General features: G+C 40.4%; 2 protein-coding genes across 2 annotated transcripts in view; one reads left to right on the top strand and one right to left on the bottom strand.

Moving 5' to 3' along the window:
• Positions 1 to 6039, bottom strand: part of EIF3H (eukaryotic translation initiation factor 3 subunit H) — an 86600-nt gene extending 80561 nt beyond the window's left edge. Inside the window, exon 1 of the mRNA XM_064646358.1 lies at positions 5886 to 6039. Coding sequence (XP_064502428.1) covers positions 5886 to 6005 — 120 coding nt within the window. The 5' untranslated portion in view covers positions 6006 to 6039. The remainder of the gene's footprint in view (positions 1 to 5885) is intronic.
• Positions 6040 to 15871: 9832 nt separating this feature from the next.
• On the top strand, positions 15872 to 18977 carry UTP23 (UTP23 small subunit processome component). Its single transcript, XM_064646349.1, has 3 exons — positions 15872 to 16107; positions 17401 to 17575; positions 18484 to 18977. The coding sequence occupies exons 1-3, from the start codon at positions 15920 to 15922 to the stop codon at positions 18868 to 18870; spliced, it is 750 nt and encodes a 249-aa protein (XP_064502419.1). The 5' UTR covers positions 15872 to 15919; the 3' UTR covers positions 18871 to 18977.
• The last annotated feature ends 580 nt before the right edge of the window (positions 18978 to 19557 follow it).

Genomic DNA, 19557 nt, shown 5'->3' with positions numbered 1-19557 from the left:
TTCTTTTTTGCATTGATAGTAATGTAATAGTAAAAAACCCCCGAGTCCTAAGTGCTCAAAACTCAGCTCTATATCGGCGAAGGATTTTGTCAGAATTCTTCCTCAGCTACACATAAAAAATCCCAAATATTGACAAGTGATTTGCACCTCCAAGATCCTAAACACCAAAGAACACTTGCCTAACACAAACAGGTATGCATAGTGCTTACTGCCCAGATATGGGCTCCATGGAACAGGAATGATGCCAAGCAAACAGACTGCAAAGCAGAATACAAAGCATGAACAGAACAAAGGCAAAGACTGACAAACCTTATATGCTCAAAGCAACATCCTAACACTCACTTTCCAGAAAAACCCCAAATATTTATAAAAGAGAATTAGCCTGTTATTGCATGCATACAGCAAAGGTCAGCTGCATCTTGAAACTCCAGTCTGAAGAGAAAATAACTTTAAAATTTGATTAAGACAAAAGAAATTAGTAAAATGCTTACCTGAAATAAATATTCATATACAAATAATTCAAAAATATTCCTACATTTATGCTTAAGTAACTTTGTGTATGCACATTACAAAAGACATTATCAAAGTTAAGTTCCATTGTCATGGTCTTAGATTACTGAATAGCTTTAAAAATACTAACAGGAGTATTTATTATACGAGCCTGATTATTTTTTTCCATTTAGTACACTAACAATTTATTTACTTTTCATTAAGCTGATGCCATTCTGTTACATGGTAACTCTATCAAACCGCTGAGCACTGTTGTAAAGCCAGTATCACATCTCTGCAATGTTAATGCTGCCAGAAGACTAAAAGTAATATGAAAGAACAGCATGGTCAAAGCTGTACCATCACTGAGAACATATTTTGAGCTTGTGCGTAAATACGGAAAAACAACATACAAAGTAACCATATCAGAAAATATACAAATACAAATATCCAAAAACAAGAGGCTTGCTCCTCTTCCTACAAGGCCTGTCATAAGGTCAGTAAGATTTAATTAAAAGATGGAATAAAAAGTCCTAAGGCGGAACAGGGTCTAGAAGTTGTTCACTTCATACACACCACCAAAGGCCTTTCCGTATCTGTACGTGCTGATTTCCTCTCTGTGGCCTCCTGTACCACATACACTTCCCTCAACTACACCGTGATGTACATCAGCTGCAAAGGTCTAATTCTCTTACAAACTGAAAACCAAAGGAGAACATTTAACAAGGTTTCAGTGTGCAAGAGGACATAATGCACTACCCTAGCAACAAAGCCAGCACTTGTCACCTCCCCACTCACAGAGTCAAAGTTAACACCTAAATAGGATACAAAGGTAATGGTTATTACCTGCTGTGTTTCAGATATAATATTCTCATCACTAAAATGTAGGAAGTTATTTGAAACATATTTGGTGGAAATACTCTTTTCCTCGGTATTAACACAACCAAATAGAAATCACAAGAGCACAATTTACTGCTTTCACAGAAGCTATGCATACACAATTACCACATAAGAGACCAGCCTGATATGCACAAGAGGGACAAAATATAATGAGAAGTTTAACTCTTAATGACAGCACTGTAGAAGGCAACACATTATTTCTCCTTGCATTGAGCAAAAAAAGAAAAGCCTGTTTTGAAATAAGATTTTCCCCTTAAAGCCTTGAAGTGTAACACTGCTCAACACATTTAAGCCCCCTCCACATTTAGATTAACTCCTTTTGTCAGCACACGAGTTTCACGGTATGAAGCGATACCAGATGTTCTGGTTTTAAATGCCTCACTTGAGTACACTTACCATGACACTTATGAGATGCCGAGTGCACCACTGCACTTTTACAAATCATATAAAGTTTATGCTTTGTTAGCAAGTATACCTGCTATCCCCTGACAAAATCTGCGTCCTCACACCATCACGATGTGGGTACTTTACCCACTGCAGTTTAAGAAATCTTCACTAAGCCTGAAAAGTGTTACATTCCAAGGAAGTTCTTGCCCTTTCAACTTACCAGCACACAATAATGCTTTCTCTTCTGAATTTAAGCATAGATTATATGTCAGAAGTTCCCCTCTGGGTTAGACTCACGCAACTCATTGTACATGAAGATTAATAGCGCATAAAACAAAGCGCCTCTGTCTTCTCTATGCTTCAAGGTATCCATGAACACATTAAGCCAGTATTCACTTCACACACTAACTCTCAGAGCCAGCATAATCTGATCTAATTTTTTAGGGAAACAGGTCAAGGAAAAGTCAACTAGATTAAACTTCAACTTAAAATTCCATTTTAACTCCTTTAGAGAACACACAAAACACAATACAGCCTAAAGGACATTATACCCTAAAATCCTATTCTACAGCTCTGCAGTGTCAAGAAACTGTACAGAGAAGAGCAGGCAGAACACACTGTCTGTGCATTCTTCAAAAAGGGTACAGAAGGGGGAAAAAAAGCAGAAGAAATGCTAGGAAAGGCACAATATTTACAACTTAAGAACTGTCGAGATTTTTAGCCAGTACCAGGCTTCACTGGTACTAAAAATTACTCAAATACTATGGATATTGATTGCTTTCTTTCCTAGAGTGTCAAAAGTTAGAATTTTAAAAAGTGCTTAAGCAAACATTTGCAAGATAAGCCTCAAAAACTGATTTTCAGCAATCATGGTACCTTATTTCACTTACTATGATCAAACATATCACCCTAAAGGGCTCCTCACCCAAGAAGCTAACTAGGCTTTCCCTATCCCTAGCTGGGAATACAGTCCAGTCAATCCTACGTCTTTAGGGCAAAAATGGCTGGTAATAAGAAAACATGGCACAAGCACCCTAAATATCAAAATTATGAGTAGAGTAACTATTGAAAAGGAATTCAATAATGATGTTAGGGTGTTTTTAAAAAGGCAGACTCACACATTCTTACCTATATTTTTATAAATAAATAAATAAATAAACAGATAAACCCTCGACATACCACAGGTAAGAATACAAAGCACTGGGCATATTGCACCATCACCAAACTAGGGATGATGCAGTGAAGCTTAAAGCAACAATCTTTGATTAAATCAGTCATATCTGACACAAGAGAAATATCTGCACTACAGCCACACTAGTGCTGGAGGTGCACAAATGCAGACAAGGCCTACAACTTCTAACCATCTTCTTGACATATTTATGTTTTAGCCGATGTATGTTTGTATTTAATATAAATAAACTTACAAAGGTACTTTAACTTAAGCTCTATACAAAATTTAAGAAGGACACCTAAATGTATATTCAAATGCTCACAGAATTAGGCAGCTGGAACAAATACTGGATGTATTAGTCTTCTCTGTATGTGAGAATGTGAAAGTATGTTTAGAAAGCTTGTTATTTCAGAGGAACAGTAAAGTATAAAATCTCCAATATTTGTAGTGAAGGATGTTACCCTAAAACACAGCACATAATGATGCAGCAATACTTACTTTCGGGCCTCCTTTTTAAATTTGGTACAATACAACAACCCAGAGTTAACTTCTTATTTTAATCTGATTAATTCCTTATTTCATTACATATGGTGTAATTTGGATTTAGATCAAGTGCAGCTTTTCAGGTAACAAACTAACAAATTTAGAAGTACTGCCACGTCAAGAATAAAAACAAACAATGAAATCCTAACTAGTAAGATAGGCTAAATTCACTTCTTGAAATATTAATGCTATTAGACTAATTTATTTTGGTTTTGATACCTAGGAGATTGTATTGTTTTCTGATTAATTTTTGAGAAATTTATAGCAGACAGGAATTATCTATGCATACAATTATATTGGGAGTTTTGAATAAGGAATGCCTTTTGTAAGGCACAGTAAGCAAAAGTGGGTATTGTTCTTCATCCAGTGTAGGAGTACAGGAATGACTACAGCATCAAAGGAAATGGACTCTATCCAGCTGATTTTACAACAGAGGAAAAAACACTGATTGCATGTGGGTCCAGAGCCGTCGACGTTGTTAAACAAGCCATGTTTGATGTCCTCTCTTTTTGGAACTGGTTGTCTTCTGAATGATTGAACTGAACATGTCTTGCAGTTTAAACCACACAATAAACAGAAAGATGAGATTTCTGCTCTTCCTTTTACGGAATATTGTGATCTGCTTTTGATATATTTAGTAATAATCATTAGTAGTGGCAGCCTGTGCTTGTTCTAGAGATCACTGTATTTAACTCATCCCTAGTGAGTGGGGAAGTGTAGTCTTATTACTTTGTCAGAGTACAGTGGAATATTAGGAACATTTTAGCAGATTTCAGTAAGATACTTGAAGGATTTGCAACAGAAGCCTCTTTGTTTACAAAGCAAGCAAATTTATGCCAACATTTTGCTCCTTCATAGGTATCACGGAAGTTTACGAACCACACCGTCAGTGTCCTGAGAACACTTTGTGTAAGACACATCTCCAGCAGGTGGGAAGGTGAAAGCTTCCACCTCCCTCTGTAGGACTCCATGCAAGAGGCACCACTGAGCTGCACCAGGAGAACACACAAGGACAAGGGGGGAAAAAAAGCATGAAACAGAAAGTACTCAAAGGCATTTGCTGGACTGTAAGGAGACCATCAGGGCCATTCACGGTTGATCTGAACCAACAGCAGCTCACGAAGCAGATTATACATCTGATAGAGAACAGTTTTTAAACACCTGTTCTCTTTATTTCTTTAAAGCAGGAACAAAATAAATCAGATTTAACAGTTGTTATCAAAGTTCAAAACTGATTGCACAGAAATGGAATTAAGGCTACAACCTGTATCCTGCTCTTAACTATTCCCTTTTTCACTGTTCTCTTAAACTTGCTAATAAACAGCCACACACCCACACTGACTGTCTGGCACCAGCCTGAGCAGGAGCAGTCTGACATCCACTGCTAGATTTTTAGGGCATTTCACAGTCAGTTTTCACCACTCCTTGAAAATGCTCCATACACCAAAATCATGGACACACAGACAGTTGGACAGGACAGTGGACAAAACTATAATTCAAGTTTTCTCTTTCACAAAACCTACTACACACAAATAAGTTATTCTGCCTCTTCCCAAATATTTTCTCCACTATGTAACTCCAGGACAAGGACTGAAGACTTTCAGTAATAAATGCCAAGCAGGCTCTAAAGTTTCTCTCAAAACTATGATGTTCCTTCTCATAACCAGGACACCAATTCTCTCCTTCCTGCTTCAGCTGCACAGTGTTCTGCTGACATTTGGCAAAGACAATGAAGTAATAAACAGTGCTTCTACCCTTCAGAAGTAACTCTTCCTTTCTATGTCATTAATAGTATTACCAACTGATAAGATATGAACCAACACACGAAGAGGCAGCAGCAAAGCCAAGAATCAGCTTTAGGAGATGTTCTTCTTTTCCAGGTCTGCATGGATTGTCTGTATCAGGATGACTCCGTTCTCTGATACGTCCCTCCAACCCGCCAGGTTACTTTATTTCTCATTAAGCAAAAGCAACCGGTGCTGCAGCCCTGGCAGGGACGGCATAAAGCACAACGGGGAGGGAAAAACCCGCCGTGCTTGTCACCTCGTACACCTGCGCAGCTTTCTGAGTGTGTGGCGAGTCTGAGGCGTGAAAGCTGGAACCGGCAAACCCGGGCACGGGGCGGCGGAGCTGAGGGATGAGAGGGGGCATTTAAAGGCAATTTAATTTACTCTCTGCCCTGGTCCGACCTTCGCTCACACCGGACGGGAGCCGCTCCCAGCCCTGGGACGAGCAGGGGGAGCCCGGCACGGGAGGCTCAGCAAGAGGATGAGGCCGTTCCTGCCCTTCAGGCGGCCCCGCTCCCGGCACTGCCCCACGGACCGGCCCCGCTGGCGGTTCCACGCGGCCGCCCCGCCCGCCCCCCGCCCGCGGCGGCCCCGGGCCCTCCGCTCACCAGCCCGTCGATCTGCACTTGCTTGACGGCCGAGTCTCCCGCAGCCGCGGCTTTGCCCTTGCCCTTGCTGGCGCCGAAGCCGCCGCCGGCAGCGCCCGGGCCCTCCTTGCGCGACGCCATCGCTGCCCCCGCACGGCCGGAAAGAGAAACACGGCGCACAGGAAGCGGCCAAATGGCCGGGGCGGTGCGCGAAGAAGCGGCCCCGGGCGGGAACGAGGCCCTGGCTCGGTGTGCCCGGGGACAGCCGTGCCCTGTGCTTCCCAGCCAGAGATCATCGAGTCCAACCTGTGACCGATCAACTAGACCATGGCACTAAGTGCCATGTCCAGTCTTTCCTTACACATCTCCAGGGACGGAGACTCCACCATCTCCCTGGGCAGCCCATTTTAATGTTTAACAGCCATTGCTGTAAATTCTTCCTGATGTCCGACATGAACCTCCCCTGGTGCAGCTTGAGGCCATTTCCTCTCATTCTGTCCTCTCATTTACCTGGGTGAAGAGACTGACCCCCACCTGGCAAGAGCGTCCTTTCAGGTGGTTCTAGAGAGCAATGAGGTCTCCCTGGAGCCTCCTCTGGGCTGAACACCCCCAGCTCCCTCAGCTGCTTGTGGGACTTGTGCTCCAGACCCTTCACCAGCTCTGCTGCCCTTCTCTGGACACGCTCCAGCCCCTCAGTGTCCTTCTTGTAGTGAGGGCCCCAAAACTAGACACAGGATTTGAGGCCTCACCAGTGCCGGATATAGGGGGATGGTCTGAACATTAGACACAAATCCCTGAAGTACCAACTATTTGTTCAATTCCCAGGAGTGAGTTTGTGTTGTAGTAAAGGTTAAGTGTTGGGTTTGCTTTGCTGCTCTATTTTGCTTGAGGTTTTTGTTTTGTTTTTTCTTTTTAATATTTCAAACCTTACCCACTCTTCTGAAAAATGCAATGGGCCGTGAAAGGCAGCTCTACCAGACCCCCCAAAGCTGCCTAGACACTATGCCAAATATGTGACCACATAAAAATTTACCTTTTCGACAATGTAGTTGACAATAATTTTTAACTAAGGGAGGGAAACCTACTTCCTAAGGCCAATATGAAGATATATCTGCATTTTCCAGCAGACACGGATTCAGCATTTGCCCGTTCCTATAAAATAGGAATCATTTAGAATATTCCCTACCAGCTGCCTGCATTGGTTCCGAAACAAATTCAAGCAAAGATTCTAGTGTAATAATCATTCCAACAAGTGAAATCATATCCTAAATGCCACTGATGTCACTGACTAGACTTGCACTGACTCTAACAAGAAACTTGGACCCCCAGCTTTGCTAAGGACACCTTGTGATAGATGTCTAGAGTAGGGTGAGATGAATCCCACTTTACATTTTCCATTGGGGGAAAAAACTCTTAAATGGAGATTGAAGGGGAAGTTTAGAATTGCAGGATCACTGAGGTCAAACGTACCTTGTACCTCAAAGAGACTGAAGTGCATGTGCAGCGGGTGTTGGTCCAAAAGCAGTTTGTAGAGAGACTGATGCAAGAACTACCTTGAGTTTCAGAGCAGTTTGCTGTGGCCAGCAAGCTCAGCCATCACGTAGGTGTTGCAAATTTGAGTCCTGCCCTCAGCAGGTTTCCATGACTGAAGGTTGCACTCCCACTGGCATTGCCTTTTGAAGTTTTTTCTAGAGAACAAAGTTGCTTAATTCAATATTATTATTCCACTGTGCTGTTATATTCACATGCATATCCAGTTTTAATTTACAAATATGATCAAATAGTTTTAATTAAAGAAAACTAAGATTAGGAAATAGTATTATGGTAATATAGTAGTTTTCAACTCCAGTCCATGGACTGCTAGAGATCTGTGGGCTACTTCAAAGCTGCTGTTGCAAGGTATTTAAATAGAAAAACATACCTTTTGTCAGGAAATGCACAGTGCTTTACCACTGGCACATTCTTAGGAATCTAAAAGGGAATTAGAGCTCCTGGGATAAGACAAATGTGATGTATTACTTCTGCCTATGGAGGTTTTGAACAGAAAGTCAATGTAATTTAAAAAAGAAAAGAAAAAAAAACCCAACAAGTAGCTGCAGCACAGAACATCAGCATATTCAAAGACGTTGCTGTGGGCACCCAAAATAGCCCTATTCATGGGATTGGCATAGGGCTTACACTACTTAATGCAGTGCTAGAATAATTCAGTCAACTTGGTTAATTATGATTAACATGAAAAATGAAACACAAATATCAAGTCTCTACTTTGCAGAACTCCCCAGATCACTGGAGGCAAGAAGCCATAAAAAATTTCACCATTGAAAATACTGAATTCTTGAAAAGGAGGCCATGAAAAGGATGTCAGAGTGAAAAATTTTAGTAACATTGCCCAAGCTACTCAGGAAAACCTCTGAACACATTAGAAAATTCAAGTAGTGCACAATTTCCATTAATCATTTTTAAATTATACTCTAAATTTAAAAGATAGCTGGAACCAACCAGAACCTTTTTATTCCCCAGTCCTGCTTAAGTAAAAACTTTGGTGAAACTGAGATGTGTCATCTCCCCCCACAGCACCTCTGTACCATATCAGGGCTATGAGCAGAACTAGAGCTGCTAATTATCTGATTAGGGTTCAAAGATATAATCCCTTCCAAATCATCAGACTGACTTTACCTTAAGGGCTAAACCAACTTGAATTTCATTTGTGTATGCTGCAGGCTAAGACCATTCACCAGAGAAGGGCTAACCTGCAATGACTTGTTACCACTTGGTAAATGGGTCATGTCTGAATTCTGTGTTTTTCTTTCCTATCCTCTCAACAATTCCAAGTATTTCTATGCATAATGAATACTTTAATTTCATTATCACAAAGTGTAAAGGAATAGGGAAGAATCACTTAGGATATACATATAGCAGTCTGTACTTGTACTGAGACACAAAAACACCCCAAATACAAACTTGCACTAATAACTACAGTCGTCTAAACCAACATTATTATGTAAAAAAAAAAAAGTTTCCAGTAAAATATTCTCCAAAATTTAGTGGCAGAAGACTCCCCTAGCACAAACTTAAAATTGCCTTGTAATATCTTGAAGTCTTACAGAAGTTTCAAGTTCGGAAAAGCTCAGTTTTCTGAAAGGTGTGAGGTATCCAGGCTTAAGCTTTCAAACGTCATGAAACGCAGGGATGTGGCACATCTTCATAGGAATACGTTGGTGACCTTTCTCAGAGTCCTATCATAGGAAATGTACTTACAGCCAATGTGCTGCTTAAAAATGAAGTCACAATCTAACATCTTTTCTGCATAAAGTAAGGCTTGTATTTGGGAGGAGGGTAGTGAATTTAAGGCTGTACCTAATCCCTTTGTACAAGTAAAAAGCAAATTCTACATAATTCTAAGCATGTCATGGAATCTGCTCCTTTTGAAATCCCCTTCTTATTCACAGGACACCTTTTGATAATCACCTGTCTTTTACATACCACTCTCATAACCCATAGGGAGAGTGAAAATCCTAATGACGAGAGGTCCCTCTGTATATCTGTGGTGAGTTGAACCTGGCCAACAGCCACACACCTACTCAGCCTCTCGGTCACTGCCCTCCCTCAGGATGGGGGAGGAAGCAGAAGGATGGCAAGAATACTTGTGAATCACATTTCCAAAGCCATGAGACAGACAAGATCTCTCAAAAGCTCAATCTTTTCTTTCCTTTGTGTCCCCCCCCCAAAAAGCGTGTCAGAAGACCTCAGGTCTCCTCAGCAGATGCAGTTTTGCCAGGTGTGTGCTTGTGTAACTGTAGAACCTGTAGCTGCAGTTGCACTGAGCAGTGCTGCATGCCATGCACAGGCAATTCCAAATGCCAACTCCAGCCTCAGGAAGCAGCATTGTGTATAAGCCTTGTATAATTCAGGGGTTTCAGTTATTTGTGTTCTGCTGACCACAGCAATTTAAGACTCAAGAAAATTAAATATCCCTGGGCTATCAACCCATGCTAAGGAAGGTTCTCCCTGATAAATGAGGCTGCTCTCCACACCCACTGTGTTGAGATACCACTGATCCCCAGCTGTGACTCACTGAAGTCAGGCCCTTTGCATACCTATTTCTACAGCATCTACAACATTCCGTTTCACTGCTAAATAGTCACCTTCTGAAATGTCAGATATTCATCCAATGCTTACTACTTTCCACAGAGTAGCTCAATGGGAAAATTTAAGATCAGGCTACGCAAATGCATGAGCATTTTGTGCCAAAGAATTTTTCAGTATTATTATTTCTCATGAGGCTAATTGTGATTGTAGAAGTTATTGGTACCAATACAGAATTCTATTCCACAGTTTTTTCTAATTTTCTTCAAGAGAATCAATGTGAAGAAATTGGTTTTACTGGCTTTTTTTATTTGAAATAGGAAATGGAAAGTAATAAGGTGCAGTAGTGATAGAAAAATGGTAAAAGTGGGAACTGCAACAGCATAGAAACCCCCAGGGACAAACATCAAATGCAATAAAGCAACTACAGGACCAGAATCTAAACTTTGAAAATTCAATTTATTTTCTCTAAGAATGGAGGTTTCAGAGGCTATGCATGGTTTCAACCATGCTCTTACACAGGCAACCTTTTAGCATTTTCTAGACTAAATATAAAAGCATTATATTAAAAAAAATGGACAGTAGCGTAATAAGGTATTTCTGCAAATGAAGGAAATATTAAAAAATATAAGCTCTTCCCTTGGGAAAGTTTGGGGTTTTTTCCGCTGCTCAAGGTTTTTTCTATGCTTTTTTCAATGACTGTTTTCCAATAAATGTTTTAGTTACCTTCTTATTCATTCTTTTTACGTTCCAGGTGTTTATAGCTATTTTTTATTATTAGTGGATCATTTACTATAGCACCCCAAACCCATTACCATACTACTAACAAGAACAAAAAAAATGACAAAGGAATTAATGATAAAATTGCCTACTTGAAAATGCATATGATAAAACAAACTCAGACATTTTAAGTGCTAATTTTGGTCTGTAAAACAAAGTCAAGTTATTTTCCAATGTTATTGTATGTTTCTAAGCAGAGCCAGACTCTTCCTAGAGTATCAAGTTAGAAAATTGTGTAAGCATAGACAGCATATATGATCTATCACCACGATGTAAAGATTCCACTTCTCTCTTCCCAGTTATATGATTTCTCCCTGAAATCAGTGAAGGAGTGAAAAGACACACTTCAGGCCTGAAGTCAATTCTCTTGCACAAGTCAGAATTTTGACCATAAAGTTAATTTCTTGTTGGAGGTAGGCTTCCCACATAATTTCTCTTTTGATGTCAATTTGTTCAGCCTTCTCTTCATTATCAATTAATGCACCTTCTGATTCTTGATGACATGCAAGCCATCACATGCTGAATATAATAGCCTTCTCTAAGGAGAACAAGAAATGAGGAAACAAATGGAAGCAAGCATACCAAAAATCAAAAATGTTTTATGTCTTCCAAGCTTCCTGTCAGCTCCAAGGAAAGACAGTGTTTAAGAGAAATAAAATGGACTTATATTTACTTTCTGTCAGAAGTACTAAAAGGGGGAGAGGGATTTTCTGTTCAAAATGAAGCAATAGGTACAATAGAAGATGAGGTGTAAAGCATCACTCTGTTCTTCCCCTCTGTTTTCCTAGCACATCAGCAAGAAGATAATCAGGATTTGGCAAGGTATCTTCCTCTCTCCTGTGTTCTTCACACTTCACAAACTGAAGTTACAATTCCAATTCTGAGTATTCCAGTAAGACTTCCTATTTTTCTACATTATGGCACTTTTACATCCCTCAAGCGCTTCTTCAAGCCCTGCAAGTGCAGAGGGAGCAGTACAGCAGCATGTCACACGTTGTGCAGAATGGCAACTAACTGGTGCAGACCTTGAGGAACAGTGCAGGGAGGAAAGGCTGCTCTGAAAGGATGCCCTTGTGTGTCCTTACAGCAGCATGAAAACAGTTGTTTAACATGTACATCTTAAGGAGCTGCATCAACCAAAAATGCTGCATAAACTGAACAATGTGTATCAGTAGTGTGCATCTATTCAGAAAGACAAAAGATTTAGTTAAATTGGGTAATTCCTGATTCTGTTCATCTTTCATGGGAATTTAGCTCAAAGTCAAAAAAGAGAGAAAAGATGGTATAACATTTGAGAAGCTGTCAAGAATCCCGCTGATTATTTTCAGCCCTATAATTTCTTTCAGCTCCAGTAAGAAAGGTATAGTTGCCTGCAAAATCTTTGTTCTCCAGAGCATTCTCAAAGTATGTGCTGCTATAAACAGTCACTTAAAACCTGCATTTATATCCACTGTATTTTATTTCTTACCCTTGCAAGCCACCAGTATGTAGTGAAACTAAATATGCCAACTTCTACATTGAATGTGGGCTTTGTATGATACACAATTTAAAAGACAGTTAATGTGGGACATACAGTGAGGGGCAGTTATGGTATTTAAGCCAGAAGTAATTTTTCTAACTAAAGAGTATAGTAACAGTAGAGCCAGAAAAGTGCAGAAAGCTTTATCATACACAAAATTCTCATCTGCTAAGATCATACCAATCCATAAAGGAAAAACAGAGCTTGTCGCAGCCATAGTTATTGTAAATCCAGATGCTGTCTTCCCTTGAGATAACAGAAAAATAGGCACTGTAAAAGATGGATGTACATGATGAAGGTTGAAATTCAAAAGCTCAAGACCAGTCTCAGGGCAATAAAAGGAGGGCCCAGTAATGAATAATACACCTTCTAACAAATATAATTTAGCAATAAATGCTTCTGAATCTTCTTCTATGGCTTATACATGCCTCAGAAGAATTAAAGAAATACACTTAGGAAAGTATTTTCAGATACACTCCAACGATGTTTTACTGGCCTGTGTTTATTATAGTTTTGTTTCCAAATGTTGTAATTGAAAACCCTACCCTTTTCTTTTTTTGAAAATCAGTTCATTTTTCATATTTAAGCACGGTGCTAAGATTTATTGCAGATAACTTCAGAGCACATTAGCCCAAAAGAAACACATTCAGATTTAAAAGCTCTGACACAGGACAAGTTTGGGAGAATCAGAAGCTGTTTTCTCACCAAGCTACAAGCATTTGCCAAGTGCCAGCTATTAAGGTAAATCCTTGTTACTAGGCCTACATCAAAGCTCTTGTGATAAAGAAAAGCTTTCGCTTCAAGTAATCCATGTCACAGCAATTTTGTTATTTAAGTCTACTACAGCAGTACCTAGCATCTCAAAACCAGAGCTGAACTCATATATGCCAAGAGATACTCTGCTCTGCAGACTTAATTTTCTTCTGGTGCACATTTTGTGTGCAGTGTCACTGGTGAAGCCTGGTTTCCTGGGATGCCTTCTCCCCATTTTGCAGGTTTGGGAAGTTCAGCATGAACTTGGATATAGAGAAAGAAGGTCATCTTCTTTTTCATAAATACTGTATATTTACCCACAAGGTATTAATAGTATTGATAAAGTGATATGAACTGTTTTATTACATCAGAACTGTATCCTGGACCTGTATCTGTCTAGCAGCAATCAAGGACTTCTACTGTACTTCTCTGCACTGCTATAGTACTCTTATAGACATTACTTTTAACATTAAAAATTTATTAAAAAAAATTTAAAAGAATTGCATAGAAGTGAAATAAAATTTACAGAATGGTACTTCAAGTAGTTCATCATCCAATTAATGCTATCTTCTGCACAATGAAGGAGAAATCTGTGCTGCATTTTGCCTCTTACACAGCCCTCTGAACATATTTTACCATACCAATCGCATTACAACTTGTCTGTGATGATAATATTTACCAATTGAACAGGGAAAGAGCATCTCATCGCAATGGAATTTAACACCCTACTCTGGATTACATCTTATTTTGCACTTAGTTCAAAAACTAGTTCAAGCTGTCATTTACTTTTTATCTCCATACTGCAATAGCAGCTGTTATCATTGTAGATTCCTCATTCTAGCTGTAAGGTGTGGAAAATGTTCTTAATACGGAATAACTGCCTCTCTTTGGGCAGTTACTTAGTTGTCATCATACACACACACACACAAAAAACCCAAAACCAACTAACCAACCAAAACACTACTTGAAGAAAAAATAATTAATCTAATACAGTTTTACTTCGGAGTCTTGCTGAGTGCTTTTGTCTAATATTTTAAATAATGAAACTGTGCAGTTAGATGGAACAACTGGGTCATCATAGCACTATGGGAACACATCAGCCACAGGACTGAAGTTTAATAAAGACTTTTAAATTTATGACTAGTTTTAATAATGAATTTAACATATCACTTAGCTCATAATAAGGCATATATCCATGTATATCCCTAATAGTCATGAGCACGTGCAACTGTCCCCTGAAGACAACTGGAAAGAAGGATTTAATGGCAAAAAAATACTGTCAACAGCACAATCGGATCCCATGGAAAATATTCTCAATTTCCTGTTGATTTGAATTTCTAGAATAGTAATCAAATCATTTATTTTTCAGTTTCTCTTAATACTAACTAACTTGCTTCGAAGCACATATTTCTCATGTCTATTTGCTAGCAAAAAGACCGGTATGACAGCTGGGTATTTGCTTAAATGACCTTAGAGCAGCCTGACTGATTACAGCTAACTGGCAGGTACTTGCCATGTTTTTTCTTGCAGTACAGTTGTCTCCTGCAGAAAGATGTCTCCCGTGAAACCTGCATAGAAAGACATATGCTTCCAATGATCATTTTGATGATGTTAAGGTATCACATTCCTTTGCCTGCCTAAAACAGGGGCATTAAGTTCAGATTTTTAATGCCAGATGTCTGGTGTGCTGATATTTTCTGTTGGAAAGGGAGGAGTTTGTGCAATAGCTTTTTGAGTGACAGCTGTTTATCCAGACTGCAGTGAATTTAAAGTATTCATCACTGAAAAAAAAGAAAAAAGTTTAAAAAAAAAAGGATAAAAAAAGAAAAGTAGTATTAAAATGTAGAATACATGCTTTTCATCTTCCATTTTGTGCACATTGAGCCTAGGTTGATGTAGCCAATGGAAAGAAACAACATAAACAGGTGTTGAATAAGCCTTCCAAAGTATTCCTAAGACATCCTAAGCCTTCTAGGCAACTAGTGAGAGGATATATAGTCTCTAGCTGCATCAGGGGAGGTTTAAGTTGGACTTTATGAGGAATTTCATCACAGAAAGGGTGATTAGACATTGGAATTGGCTGCCTAGGGAGGTGGTGGAATCACCGTCCCTGGAGGTGTTTAAGGAAAGATTGGATGTGACACTTGGTGCCATGGTCTAGTTGACAGGGTGGTGTTCAGACATAAATTGGACTCCATAATCTCAGAGGTCTTTTCCAACCTAATTGTGATTCTGTGATTCACCTAATTCTGTGATTCTGTAGGCTGATGTGTGATTAAATTACAGTCTCTGCGACCGCAATTGTAATTTTATCACTACAGTGGATTAGGAAAAAAAAAAACTAAAACAAAACACGTGTATTTCTGCTCTTAGCGAAGGGCAGGAGCCAGCACAGCACCGCAGAACAGGGGGCACTGAACCAGCCCTCGGGTAACCCGTGTGTGGGACTGGGCGGGCGGGGGGGGAGCTCCCCGATCACTGCCCGGGCCGATCCCGGCTCTCCGGGGTGACCCCCCAGCCCTGCCCGGGCCGATCCCGGCTCTCCGGCGGTGACCCCCCAGCGCTGCCCGGGCCGATCCCGGCTCTCCGGGGTGACCCCCCGGCGCTGCCCGGGCCGATCCCGGCTCTCCGGGGTGACCCCCCGGCGCTGCCCGGGCCGATCCCGGCTCTCCGGGGTGACCCCCCGGCGCTGCCCCGGCCGATCCCGGCTCTCCGGGGTGACCCCCCGGCGCTGCCCGGGCCGATCCCGGCTCTCCGGGGTGACCCCCCGGCGCTGCCCGGGCCGATCCCGGCTCTCCGGGGTGACCCCCCGGCCCTGCCCGGGCCGATCCCGGCTCTCCGGCGGTGACAGGAGGCCCCGCCCGGGCCCGGCGCAGCTTCCGGGGCAGGCGCGGCCGTTCCGGGCGGTGCGGGCACCATGGGGGTGACGCGACAGAAACACGCCAAGAAGATCATGGGCTTCTACAAGCACAGCTTCCAGTTCCGCGAGCCCTTCCAGGTGCTGTTGGACGGCACCTTCTGCCAGGCCGCGCTCCGCAACAAGATCCAGATCCGGGAGCAGCTGCCCGGGTACCTGGGCGGCGCCGCGCAGCTCTGCACCACGCGGTACGGGGCGAGCGGGGAGCAGGCGGCGCTGGGGCTGTGGGCAACCTGCGGGAGGGTGGCAGCTTCTCTGAGACCCAGCTGCCTTTCCGAAGGTAGCGGGAACCGCGGGGCCAGCGGTAACCCCGGTGTGCGAGGGAGACCCGGGTGGGTCTCCTCCCACCGCCAGCGTGTTCTTGACGAAGTGGGAACAGCAAAGGCAAGCTGATATGTCCTGGGCAGGGAGGGAATTACTGCCTGGCTGGAGCTGCAGCCTGCCAGGGCGGGATTGGTTCCAAAGTAGCTTTTCTCAGGGGAGGACAAGGATGTGCTAGAGAAAGATGTGGAAGTAAAGCACGAACACTGCATATCGAAGTTACCTTTGTTTTTGCTTGATTATATTTATCGTATATACTAAATTTTCCCTCACTTGTATTTCTGCAATGACGGAATAGCCAACTGCCCATCATGGAAGCAAGTAGTGAAAATACCAGGAAGATGTATACCTAGGCTCAAAAAACACACTGAGCATCTTGCACAGCGTACAGAGCTGGCCTGTACTTCTAAACAGTATAAAGTATCCAGTCGTCGATACTCCAGTGTGAGAGGTTCAGGAACGGCTTTGATCCAAACTGTATTCCTATCCTGCCTAAATGCCACTTCTTTCAGCAGTATCTGTTGGTCTTTTTGACCATCTTTCACTTAGGGCGGCTGAATCTGTCACCCTTCCCTTATCCATCAGCACTGTAACCCTGTCATAGAAGGTCACCATATTTTTCACAATTTATTTTTAATGAAACCATGTTGGTTGTCACAAGTCAACTCCTTGTTTTCCATGTGCCTTTGTATATTTTCCAGGAGGATCTGCTCCATGATCTTGCCAGGCACAGAAGTGAAACTGACTGGCATGTTGTTCCCCTGATCTTCTTTATTTCCATTTTTAAATATAAATTAAATTTTAAAATTTAATAATAATAAATTAAATTTTTAAAAATATTTATTAAGTAGTAGTTCATATGCTAGGTGATATCCAAACATCATTTTAAGAACTCAGTATATTCACTGATGTGAAATATTTTTAAATCGTTTATTATAACTCAAAGTTATTACTGGTTAATGGTGTTGACAACCAAGGAAACCTTGCTATATCTTCAGATGGGCTACTGCTTTCAGATTTCTGGGTGCCATTTACAAATCATAGAGCCTGAACAACTGGGCATTGCTCATTCTTAAATAACTCATGTCAGCCATTTGCTGTTATAAAAAAATGTGAGTTTATTTTTTTGTTTTGAAATCATTGTTTCTTTTGGTTTTCAGATGTGTTATAAAAGAACTGGAATCATTGGGGAAAGCACTGTATGGAGCAAAATTAATTGCCCAGAGATTTCAAGTTCGAAACTGTTCTCACCACAAGGATCCTGTGAGTGGTTCCACCTGTTTACTTTCTATGATTGAAGATGGCAACCCTCATCACTTCTTTATTGCTACACAGGTAAAAGCTCGTGGGAAACATTGACTCCATTTCATTTCAAGTGATGCTTTGATACCTAAAGATAAGGAAGCCTCCACTAACCTCAATTATAAGATTTTTACCTCATTTGTGGGAATTAATAATGTAAAACCTTACTCACTCTTAAATGTATTTGCTAATTATGAAGCAGGGAATCTTTTCTCTTACTTGAATGACTAGATTTTTTTACCTTATAAGGATATTGCTTAGTTTAGCAGAAAGTGTAGAAAACATACTGACTACCTATTGATGTAAGAAAACAACTCATTGATGCTAATTTGCATGTTGCTTTGTGTGCATTCCGTTCCCTGAACTGTTTTCACAGTAGTCTGAAAAGTGAAATTAAGTGTCAAACATCCATATAACTTCAATTTTAAGAAATTTTGGACTACAGAATAATTAACTTTACAAATGAGAAAGGCATTTTTTCCTGGGTTTGTTATTGGGACTGTATGTATATATGATACACAATATATATAGAAAGGTTTATAGTAGAATTCTGTATAGTTATGTAAGATAAAAGAATTTAAGATGGTTTGTGACAGAAGAAGTTATGTTACTTCTTGTGGAGTGTTGGTCTGCATACCAGTGAACTGGGACTTTTTCCTCAAATAATGCATGTGTGCATATATATGCGGGTAAAAAGGAAATGTTGATAATTTTCCATTAGAAGCACAGCTCATTAGGAGAGAAATTGAAGTTTAAATTGCTGTGAAAGGCACTGCCATGTAAATCTGCTAGTTTCTTATCTTTTTCATAAGATAAGAATTAAGTTTCTTATCTTTTTCATAATGTAATTTATCTTCATAGTTTTGTATTAAAAGTAGGTGCATTTGAATTGCAAATATAATTTAATCCCAAAATGTTGACTAAAGTATTTAATTTTGCAGGACCAGGACTTATCAAACAAAGTGAAAAAGAAGCCTGGCGTTCCTCTCCTCTTTATTATTCAAAACACGATGGTGTTAGACAAACCTTCTCCTAAATCTTTGGCATTTGTTCAAAAGTTGCAGACAAATCAGCTTGTTCCAGAGTACCAAAAACAAAGTATTGTGGAGCTTAAAGAAAAAGAAGGACTAGCAAAGCAAGAAGGTGAAAAGAGGAGAAAACGCAAAAGGGCAGGTGGCCCCAATCCACTCAGCTGTCTGAAGAAAAAAAAGAAGAAAACACAGGAGGGTCAGGATCCTTCTGCTGAAAAGAAGAAAAGGAGAAAAAGAAAACGAAATAGAGTTAAAGCAGAAGCCATGTCATCAGTGCAGAAGAAAGAAGGAGAATAAGTCCATCTGTGCAAACAGCACATGGCTTGAACATTGTTTGAACTTTGCAAAAAGAAAGATTATTATGCATGAAATTGAGTTGTTAATATTAAAACTTATTTTTAGTAGGTCTGCTTATTATCTTCTCTGTATTGTCTGTATCTTAACATTTGCGGGTTATTTCCTAATAATTTATTCTGTTATTATTAATTGGGTTTGTGACAAAATATTTAGGAACCCTCACGTTTCGTTATTCTCTCCAGCATCTTGGTTCCTGTCAGAATTCACATGATATGTAGCAATTTTTTAGAAATGCCTCTTGGCTTCCATATGGATTTTGGTGGGATATTAGACTTCTTTCTAAATCAAAGTTGCTATTCTTATTAAGACTAGTTTTGACAATTAGTCTGTTAGAGAATATGAAATTGACCTAAAATAACACAATGGCTTATTTACCCTTATTGTTTGGATACAAAAGTTAACTCTTGCAAAGTGACCAGATGCCCTCAGAAGTCCCATCTAGACTGAATTACTATGTAAATACCATGTGGACTGATATGTCTGTTTTTCTTGATCTTCATTTATGAAGAAGATCCCAGAGGTGCAATTGCATTGATATTCCTGGCAGTATAATGGTGTCTCTGATCTGTCTATTTCATTTGTAGTTTATTTTTAATTTTTAAATAGGAAGAATACAATTTGAAAATG

This window comes from Pseudopipra pipra, chromosome 1 (genome assembly GCF_036250125.1).
Source record: "Pseudopipra pipra isolate bDixPip1 chromosome 1, bDixPip1.hap1, whole genome shotgun sequence".
NCBI lineage: Eukaryota > Metazoa > Chordata > Aves > Passeriformes > Pipridae > Pseudopipra > Pseudopipra pipra.
Note: the sequence above shows the minus strand (reverse complement) of the source record. Positions and strands in the feature narration are given on the sequence as shown.

What these genes read in the sequence shown, in the direction of transcription:
- UTP23 (XM_064646349.1), top strand. Translation starts at nt 15,920, where the DNA reads ATGGGGGTGACGCGACAGAAACACGCCAAGAAGATCATGGGCTTCTAC. An exon ending in GCGCAGCTCTGCACCACGCG is followed by an intron (nt 16,108 to 17,400) that starts GTACGGGGCGAG and finishes TTTGGTTTTCAG; the next exon opens with ATGTGTTATAAAAGAACTGG. An exon ending in ACTTCTTTATTGCTACACAG is followed by an intron (nt 17,576 to 18,483) that starts GTAAAAGCTCGT and finishes TTAATTTTGCAG; the next exon opens with GACCAGGACTTATCAAACAA.